This window comes from Marmota monax, unplaced genomic scaffold (genome assembly GCF_021218885.2).
Source record: "Marmota monax isolate L192 unplaced genomic scaffold, Marmota_monax_Labrador192_F-V1.1 WCK01_AAM20220418_F8-fsc00112, whole genome shotgun sequence".
NCBI classification, from domain to species: Eukaryota; Metazoa; Chordata; class Mammalia; order Rodentia; family Sciuridae; genus Marmota; species Marmota monax.
In genome coordinates, this window is record NW_026692073.1 from 230,190 (window position 1) to 241,136 (window position 10,947).

Genomic DNA, 10,947 nt, shown 5'->3' on the forward strand with positions numbered 1-10,947 from the left:
GAGCGAGATAGTATAGGTAAAATTTTAAGTGCAAAGTGAGAGATCACTAAATACTAATTTTGGCCAGGACCCTGAACCACCTAAAAAGTGGGGAGGGAGATGGTTCGAAATTCTGGCCATTTCAGAGTGGGTGGCAAAGGGCCTTTGATTGATGAAAGCCCATCATACCTGAAGAAGTTTCCCTTTAGGAGAGTCTCTCATTTAATGAACTTCATTTATCCTCACTAAAGACAAGCTACCCTTGCTTAGTCACTCTTGGTCTTACAGTACTTTTACATCATGGAACTTTTCTGTCGTTGAGATCAACCAAAATATATACAGAGGTTTTATTTTATTTTTTTCAGATAGTTTGAAACTTTGGAACTTTTGACTGTCCAGTACTACCTCTCCATTCTCCATTTTTTTCTCCTTGCACCTAGAGGTTGACTTTCTATTTCCTCCCCGCGGCTCTTTACGCACGAGGGAGGTGTGGCCCCCGCCATCCGTGTGTGGTTTTGGGGTAGTAACTTCTGGGGCGGCCTCCCGCCTCCACCCACAGCCGCGGTAGTGACGTCACAGGCGGTGGCTCCCTCCCCTCCCGGCCCTATAAAGCGGCAGGTGCGCGGGCGCCTACCGAACGTTCGCACACCTTGCTGCCTGAGAGCGAGTAGCAACCCAGAGATCCTGCGTGGAGCCCAGGGCGCCGGCGGCTCCCATCACCCGGAGCCGAGCCGGGCGGGGCCGGGCCGGGCCTTCGAACACAGGAGCACAGCCGCTCTTGTGCCCCCTTTTTTTCTATCACTTCTTCCTTCTGCCAGTAGCTGCTGTCTGAGTTGCCCCAGAGACCCAGACGCCGACGTCCCGAGGGACCAATGAGAACTCCGCTGCTGCCTCAGGCGCCGGTGGTGCTGTTGCTCTTGATCCTCGGCTCAGGTGAGGATCTGCTGGCTCTGAACTGCCTGGTGATTCTCTCCAGGCGGGCAGAATCTGTCGCCTTTTGAATGTTGCTACTGCTTCTCCAAAAAGAAATCTGTCCCGCTGGAGGCGATCACCCTCTAAGGTTACTCCCTCGGAGGAAGAGAGAAAACCCAGACAAGTGTCTCTAGCATCCAGCCAGGAGGAGTGTCCTGAAGAATACTTGTACTTTTACTTTAGTCCAGGTGATGGAGACTTTAGAGATCCTTTGATCTTAACCTTTGGTTGTACAGATGAAGAAAGGTTCAGAAAGATTTCAACAGAGTAGTTAATACCTGAACCAGGAGTGTTTGGTGCCTCCTGCCTAAATTCTCGGTCTTCTCTTGTCTAGTTGATTGTATTTTCACCTTTTACTTTCATGTCCTGGGGAAAGATTAAATCACCTCTCTGATGCTGTTTTATTGAGACCTAAAACAAAGTAAGATAAAGTACTGTCTTGAAACTCTGGACCCAATATCTTACCTAGTCCTTAAGTTTCTTTCCTATGTAAATAAAAATAATAATGAAAAATTGACAATGATGATTATTATCAGCCACCAAATTGACATTACTTTTTACATTGACTTTTACATTTTATATATACATGATTTTAAAAAAATGTGAGCATATGTTAAGAAAATTTAATCTTTATGTAGAACCTACAAAGACGGGGCAAGATAGCATTTTAGCAATACAAATGAATTTGGAATGCAAAGTGATGGGAATATTTAGACATTACCTGTTAAGTGTTTATGTTGCATTAATTTGGACCTTTTTTAAAATGTGGAGATTAATGTAGACTATCTGTGGAAAGAAAACCCTGGATAAAAGAAGCTCTGTAATTGGAACAGCTGAGTTTGCTTTTTGGCAAAATGTGAAGTGACTCAATCAAAAACAATAGCACATGTGCAATAACTGCTTTGATATCAGAAGATAAACAGTTCTACTTAACATAGCTGGCTGGTGAGAGAGGCACCCTGCTTCATCTTTTCTTTCCTTAATCTTTCCCCTGCAGGCCATCATGCTGTTGGATTGGATCTCAATGACACTGACTCTGGGAAAGGGGAACCATTGTCCAAGAACCACAGTACTAGTGGACCTGAGGTTGCTTCAAGAAATGAGACTACCCCAGGAATTGAGATTTCCCCTGTGACTGAAACGCCTTCTAGTACTGAAGTGTCCTCAGGAACTGACTATGACTATTTAGAATATGATGCTGAACTACAAATATCTGGCTACATCGTGGATGATTCAGTCAGAGGTAAGTAAAGGATAAAGGGGAAATGTAGCTGAAGGGATGTGGGTTTACAGGAGCAAAACTGCTTCAGAAAAGTGTGAATTGCATACCTTTCTAGGTAAACTGAGTCAGAAAGTTCTATATAGGATCACATCCTATGTCTAGAGGATTAATTGATGTTTTATGTTTAAATCGAATCTTCTCAACTTTACTAAGTGTAGGCATCATTATTTTCATTTTACAGATGCAATAAATGATGTTAAAAAAAGATTGTGTTGCCCAAGGCTGCACAGGTAGCACTTAAGCCAGAATTAGAACCTCATTCTGTTTTATTCCAGATATTATATTCCTTCACATTATGCCATGTGACCTCTATTCTGAGACAGAAGTAGACCTTAACCATTCCTATTTGCTTTGTTTCTTAGCATCTGTATCCCCTTTTCCCAACCCATCCTTCCCCAGATAACTGCATTTTAACACAAGGCAACAGAAAAAAGTAAATGGGACAGGAGGAATTTGACTTTTATCCTTTAAAATACTTGCTGTTGAGAAACTGGTAATGACAATAAAGCCTAGAAATAATAAAGAACAAGTATGCATAAATTTTATATCACTAAAATCATGATTTAACTCCAAATTCCATTTGTTAGTTAAAATATGACTCACTTTTCCTGTTATCTGATCTTTTTAAAAGACCCTTTACTTAAAATGAATACCAGAGAAAGAGATAAATGTTGCTCAGTACCCTCATTCTACTTTGGAGTTTCATGGAAGAAGAGGCCATCAATAAGTCAGATCTCATGTACTAGGAGCATCCAGCTGGAGCAGGGAAAGAAAGTTTCAGAGCTTTTTAAGGCCTCTTCTTTTCTGACCAGTTTCCCTGACTTCTCCTCTCCCTGAATCCCAAAGCTAGAGAAGAGAGAACAAGTGGAACCAGAGGGAAAAAGAGTGGTTTAAGTGGGAGCTGGGCAAAGATGTAGTGGCCTCTCTACTTCCTTACTTCTGAACTTGGGCTAGGGAAAAGGTTCACTTACAATTCTTACAGTTGGATGAGATTAGACCATCCAGGTATCTAGCAACTTGTCTCTTAACTATATTTTAAGTTGTTAAGACATCAGAAAGCCAAATCCATTATTACTAGGGCTAATAACTAGTGCTCAGATTGCAATGCATTATAAAATAGTATGAGATCACTGGAAGAACTTCTTTGGAAAGCTGTTCAGTTAAATGTCCATGGGTATAATGTCTATTGCCACACTTTAGCATAGGTACTATGATTTGCCTCTGTCTATGATTTGTAATCTATCTGATAAAGTAGAGTAATATTCATTTAAAATGCTTCTCTTAGAGGACTTACTCTAACTTGTACTTTTTTTGGATCAGAGGAAAATTTCAATATAAAAATTGCATAACCACCTGTGTTAGACAGTTCTCCTAATTTGAATTTTGTTAGTGTTATTATAATAGCCTGTCGAAATATTCATAATATTTATTTATCATACTCTTGTTAACCTTCACACTGTGGTTCTGAAGTTTTCTATTTAATGGGTACTGTGTGACCTTTATGATAAATGATATTTTCTCTTTTCATTGGGATCTGCTTGCTAAATAGTTCATCATGTAAACCTATTAAGGTTTTAGTAGAACAGAATGCATACCACTAAATAGAAACTTCCCCTCTATGACTTTAGCATAAAAGTTACACCCTGAACAAACTTTCTATAGATTTGTTAAGTTAAATGTCCAAGGAATCAATTAACAAATATTCCTGGATTATTTTAAATAGATCAAACACAGAAATGAGCATCATGAAAGGTATCAATTGTGATCTGTTGTAATCTGGAAAAATTGGTTAATATATAATCCTCAGTTTTTTGCACTCTCCAATAGTGTCTACTAATTCCCAACTATAACAGTGAGCACTGGGCCAATATGGGTAAATGAAATCAGCAAATAAACCCCAAGTTCAATGTCATTTTAATCAATGACATTGACCTTTCCAAAGAGAAGGAAGTGTATTATAAAAAAATAACAGGCTATCGTCATCCCAGCACAGTCATTTTCTAGCTACATATCCTAGGACAAGTTGCTTGTCTTCACTAAATTTCAGTCTCCTCATTATGTCATATGGATAACAGTGCATGCAGTCATGATCTAGATTCAAAAAAGTTGATACTCATTGCCAAGAACGTGGAATGTATTAGAAATTCAAAAAATGCTAAAAATGTTTAATGGATTTTATTAGACACATAAGTCTTACTATTAATACTAATGATGATAATAATACACATTCAATACAAATAATCAAAATAAAAATGTGTAAATAACTAAGTTGTTCAGATGTTTAATTGCCATACAACAGATATTCTCTGCCCTCTTATTGTGTGTATTGTGTTAAATAATGAGACAAACATGGTTGTTATACCTGTGAGCTCTCACTGCTCTGATTTCTTTGTCTCATGATTCCAAAATAATGTTCAAGATGAGAGAGACTGTTAAGAAATCTTATTTTCTTTTTTCAGTTGAACAGGTAATTAAGCCCAAGAAAAATAAAACAGAAAGTGAAAAGACTTCAGATAAACCCAAAAGAAAGAAAAAGGGAGGGAAAAGTGGAAAAAATAGAAGAAACAAAAAGAAGAAAAATCCATGTGATGCAGAATTTAAAAATTTCTGCATTCATGGAGAATGCAAATATATAGAGAATCTGGAGGCAGTAACATGCAAGTAAGTTTCAAAGAATTACATAGAACTATATATTTCCTACACCATATCTGAAAAATCCCTAGCTGCAGAAAACCACTGATTTTTTTTTCCAGTGTATAAACCAGTGATCAGCACACTTTTTATTAAGGAATCAGGTAGAAAATATTTAGGTTTTATGGGCTGATATTGTATTTGTACTTATATAGCCAATTAAAAGGATTAAAAACTCATTTTTATGAGTTGTAAAAAACCTGGCAAATGGCCAGATTGGACTTGTGGGCTATATTTTTGAGGATCACTGCTATAAATTATTGTTTTAAAATATGTATTTTTTTAAAAAAAGATCCTTAATCAACTCTTCACCTAATTTTCAAGTTGTTCTAGCCCCCCAAAATTGCTAACACATTAGATGATAGTGGAATATATTAACTGTATAAGTCACTGAACTTATCGGTTGGTCAAAAAAGAAGCACACGGAATAGCAAGGTGTGTCTTCTTGGACTAACACACCCAAACTAATCTTGACTAATGGATATTTAGCTAGAATGCATTCTATGTCTCATGATTTTGAAATACAAATACATAACTTTTTTTTTTTAAATGTTGGAATTACATAGCTGTTTTTGACTTAGAAAGTGAACTTGGAATATATAAGGCGTTTTTAGTGATTATAATTTCTAAATGTGGGTTGTTTGCAGATGTCATCATGATTATTTTGGTGAACGGTGTGGAGAAAAATCCATGAAGACTCACAGCATGGGTGACAGAGATTTCTCAAAAGTTGCGTTAGCAGCTATAGCTGCCTTTGTCTCTGCTACAAGCTTCACAGCTGTTGCTGTTGTTATTACAGTCCAGTAAGTATGGCACAGCTTAACAATTCCTAATAAGGTTAATTTTCTTCAATATTTCTATCACACTCTACTCTAGAATATTTTGAATTAGTTATTTTTTGGTAGCATATGATCTTTGAATAATACAGTCAGAATTTATATTACTTTGCCTACCATAGAAACTCAACACATTATGTTCTCTTTCAGAATTTCATAGCAATTTTTTGAACTTAAAAGTGGATAGTTTTATTGCATGTCATCTTTCTCTCACAGTTATTTCTGAATCTCAGAAAGTGCTGTTATCTTCTATGAATATTTTAAGATGAAGCATGTTGCCCAGAAAATAATAGTAGATTCATTGCATCAGACATACTGCCTTGGTATTAAAAATCACAAAGAACCTCAAATTGGCAGCCCAGAAGAGACATGTCTCTGCTTGTCTTGGAATGAAAAATCCTGAGTTTGTAGTTTCATAGCACAGTGATAATTTATTCACAGTTTATGCCTATTTTCTTATTGTCAAATAACAATGAGAGTGTAACCAAAACATTTCCTCCAGATGGCATGGTGTAGGAAGCAAGAACAATTCTATTAGTGCTTACCTCCAACAATATCTTCCCTCTGTTACTAACAACATCACATACTTCACTTCATGACCAATGAAAGCTAGAACTGGCCTGCTCTATGTAGTAGGCACTGATGGGTACATAAAACGGCTTTGTCTACCAAACAGAAGATACTGAATGAGGGAAGTTGGGGGAGGGCATGAATGGCTCTGTGATGACTCATGTGCCACTGGAGCTTGGGAAAAGCAGTGGACTCATTATTCTAATTTTAGGTCTTGGTAAATTACTTTTCACTGGATCCTGTACATGATCTACTACTGCTGTCCTTCAGGAAACAAGTGGTTATCTTTTGCTATTGTTTACTAGTATCTTAAATTCAGATCAGATAGTGATAAAATGGCATGTAAAGAACTGTTTTATCAGGCACATGAAGCTTGATGTATAGTTTAAATTTGTTTTGCACATCCTGGAATTTATTCTGATCTTCTAGTACCTCAAGTCAGATATATAAATGTGTTTAGGAAGATATCCTCAGATAAATCATTACTATTTGATATAGGGGGATAGAAGAAAAAATGCTTGTTAAGAAAGGTGTTTTGCAATAATTAAATTTTTCAGTCATTCAACTTGCAATATTTAATAATCCTTTAGAAAAATATGGAAAGCTATCATGTTAGCACTCTTAAAATTAAGCCACACTTTTCCTCCTTTACTCTCATATTCTTTTTGTATATGAAACAAAACAAACATAAGCCTAAGCCATAATTACTGGGTTTTCCATAACTGAAGTAAATTTTTTCCTTAAATATCATAATGAAAGTTCTTATGATTTTGATGATAATGTTTAGTAGATTTATTAAAGACCTACTAAAAATTGAATTGCTTGTATAATGGCAAAATTTTTTAATCCACTGAATTTTTATAGCAATGTATGAAATTAGAAGGAAATGTTTATATTTAGAAATAAATAAAACAACTTGTTTTTGTAAGCTGATTTCAAAAAATTCTGATCATTTAAATTGGTGTGTATAAACATCAAGTCCATGTGTTATAAAACTATACCACCATCTCCTCCAAGTGTGTATTTGGCAGCTGTGCTAAATTCTTAAGGGAAAAAAAAGGCATTTGGATATGTTCCATGCCTTCTGAAAGTTTACATCTTAAAGATGCATTTAAACCTCTGTTCTCTGGAAATATGTTTATATAAAGGCAACATAAATGTCACCTTAAAAGAGAATACTGGTGGTATTTTATAGTCGGGTTTAAGCTTTTGTTTAGCATGACGTATCCTGCTCTGTTGTCTATAAGAGCTCAGGAGAAGGAATCCCTTGTACTTGGGGAAACCTCAGTCAACATATAGATGGATGGGATTTTAGTAACAGTAGAAAATCTTCTTCTCTCAAGGCTTCGAAAAAGATACTTCAGAGAATTTGAAGAAGAAGCAGAAGAACAAAAGAAACTTCAACAAGAAAATGGACATGCACATTCTATAGCATAACTGAAGATAATACAGGTTTGACTTGTAAACTTGACTTTACATTATATCCTATACTTGTGAAAAATATAGCACTATTAATCTCAAGAAAAATGAGGAATATGTTTTTAATTATGAACATACTCTTAATGGCTATATGAAAGTATTATTCTTTGAGTATGAGATTGAGTTTGGTATTGAGAATGGGCTATGTACTTATTCAGTATTAAAAAGTATATAGATGTGAGAGAATTCTCAAGGAACATAACATTTAGATAGGGGAGAATGCAGAGAATCAGAATACTAAGGGAAGTCACCAGAAAGGAACCAATGGAGTATGAAAAATTTCTGATGAATGAAAAAATCTTGTGAGAGGCATTTTGGTAGCAGGAAATTATATATATTTAGCGTGACATTGAAGGTAAACCTTAAAGGACCTGTGAGATTGGTAAAAAGCAATTATGAAGAAAAGGAAGATGAGTGTTAAATACTGAGAGATGAAACAGATCATTTTAGAAAACAGCCTGGCTCCAGTGAATATTAGAGAAGGGAACGTTGTAATGATAGGTTGAGCTCATACAGTGGAGAGCCAGAGTAGAGTGCTTGTTCTAAAAGGCTGAGGAAGTGGGGACAGTAGATTAAATACTCCTTTTAAAGAAAGGAAGTAGAAACAGAGAGAGGGGTATGTAACTTGGTAAATAAATAATACACACACACACACACTTTTGTCCACAGGGAGAGCTGTAGGATTGGAGAGTAGGATTCAGTGGTAGAATGCATGCTAGCACCAAAAAATAAAAAGGGAGAGTTAGCATGTTGTAAGTAGAAGGTAAGAAGGTATGAAGAGGGATAATTCATTGACAACTAAAGAAAGGAGTTCATGAAAGAAAACTTCCAGTGGAAGAGGGAGGAAAAGAAATCAAGGGTACACTTAAAGTCGGTCATAAGAAAGAATTTCATCTCCTCAGACATTGAAGATGTCACCTCCTTAAGGCGCTGTTTTCCTAATGTCAGTGGGTTTAATAGTTACTTGAGATGCTTGTTAAACGTGAACATTCCTATGCCCAATGCTCAATCTACTGAATCAGAAATTTTTATCTTTAATGAGTGTTCCAGATGATTCTGATGCTTAGAGAACCCTACTCTATTTAACATTGGTTAGGTACAGATATTATATTCTCAGCCTGTTAGAGAATTAGTCCCATACCTCATGAAATAAATCATTATTTATAGCAGTGTTATACTCAGTATTTATTACATCAAAATTTTAATGTATTGGCCTATTGTGATGAAGTTAAGACCACCAATATAAATAGGGTAGATTTTTGGTTATTTGGTGCCATCAAGATTTCTCAGTGTAAGTCCCAGAATAATTTTAGGAAAAGGAATATGCTGTGCTGGCATTTAGTGGCTGCCTATTAACTGGTAGCTACTATTATTATGCTCTTGGTACTAATTATCCTAAATTAACTGTATATCATAAGTACAATGAGCCACTTAATCTCTGTTTTTAATTATGTCCACTGTGTAGATTTAGTTAGGAAACCTAATTTTCATGACAGTTATTGCTTTTTTTATTAAGCAGAAATTTATGCAACTGGTATGAGCATCTTTAGTTTTCTAAGGAGGCCTATAACCCAAGCAGAAATGAAAGAGAATTCAAGCTAAAGCAATATTTTGTTTCTGAAAAGCTTTTAGCATTTTTCATAAAACAATTTTGAAAAAAAATGGCAGAAATTCTGATTGCTGATTTTTCATTGAAATTTTTTAAAACTATGTTGGAATTAAGCTTATTCTCTAACACTTTATTTTTTAACAGGGTATCAGGTCAGAGTCACTGCGAAGTCACAACCGTAAATGATGAATCGGTCCTCCTTTCAGTGAAGAAAATGGAACCTTTTTGTTCTGATGGTTTTAAACTTTCAATTGTCACTTTTTTATGCTAAATAATTTCTGTACATAAAGAGATGCATGGAGATAAAAAGTATTTTTTCAAGTTGTAAATAATTTATTTAATATTTAATGGAAGTGTATTTATTTTATAGCTCATTAAACTTTTTTAATCAAACAGATTCAGAGTTTGAATAATAGTTTTGAAATTTCAGTACTCCAGGGTATTTTGCTCCTAACATATTGATTGACCATTTTTATATTTTTAAACATTCCTTTTCTTAAAAAGTACTCAGAATGGCAAAATTATAGCCACTTACTCTTCCCACAAACACTAATAATTTTTGCATTAATTCCAAATTAGAATTTCTATTCCATATAGAACTTCTACCAAGTCTTGTTCATTATAAAAGTACATGGAGTCAAAATATGGTACTGCCTTTATTATAGAAGGCCCGGATATTATAAAAGAAAGCAAATTCACTGCTCTTCACTACAGTCATTATAAAGAGGCAGCAATGGTTTGCATATTACAAATATGGCATTTTGAGAGAACCAGGAAGTTTCACACTTGAGACTTCTGATATCTATCTCTATAGGAATCTATGAGGCATGTAAAACGCCCCTTGAGACTATTTTCTCACAATCTTTTAATCAGATGTCTGAATTTGGAGGATATTCTTTCAAGAACATTAAGGTTTTAGGGTGATCATAATCTGGTGCCTGACTGATCAACCAAGTCACCTGAGTGCAAAACAAAACATTATAATAATGTGGGGGGCAATATTTAAAAAAAATTAAACATAATATCAGCAATCATGTCATATAACTTCATGAGTAAAGGTGCCTTAAGCATTAACCTTTATCTGACTCTGGAAACCATTCACCAAATCATTTTTCAGTGATCATGGAGCCAGTTGGTTCCCAGTCCCAGCTGCACATTATCAATACCTGAGTTTTAAATGCCTAAACACCTAGACTCCCCTCCAAAACTTCTGACTTCAGTGAACTGGAGTGAGTTGCTGGCATCTGTATTTTCAAAAGATCCTTAGTTGTTTTCTGTATGCAGCCAGTGTTTAGAGCCTCTGATTTATCTCTGCTTGAACATCTTCAGCACACATTTTCCTCAGCCTCCTTCACTAAATTTTAGCATAGTGCTAGGGATGCAGGATAGGAAAGCATTAACCTGGAGATGCTGACCACTTAGATGTCAGAAGAAGGGGGTGTCTTGTCAATGCAGTGCAGTAAGCAAGCCAGGGATGCAAGGGGGGCCAGGGAGCTGTCAGGTAGCCCAGCCCAAATGCGTCAGGGAGG

At 35.9% G+C, this 10,947-nt stretch overlaps 1 protein-coding gene across 1 annotated transcript; it reads left to right on the forward strand.

Moving 5' to 3' along the window:
• Positions 1-617: 617 nt before the first annotated feature.
• Areg (amphiregulin) lies at positions 618-9,815 on the forward strand. The gene is made up of 6 exons (XM_046458631.2): positions 618-912; positions 1,949-2,194; positions 4,693-4,894; positions 5,572-5,727; positions 7,674-7,782; positions 9,563-9,815. The coding sequence occupies exons 1-5, from the start codon at positions 852-854 to the stop codon at positions 7,765-7,767; spliced, it is 759 nt and encodes a 252-aa protein (XP_046314587.1). The 5' UTR covers positions 618-851; the 3' UTR covers positions 7,768-7,782; positions 9,563-9,815.
• The last annotated feature ends 1,132 nt before the right edge of the window (positions 9,816-10,947 follow it).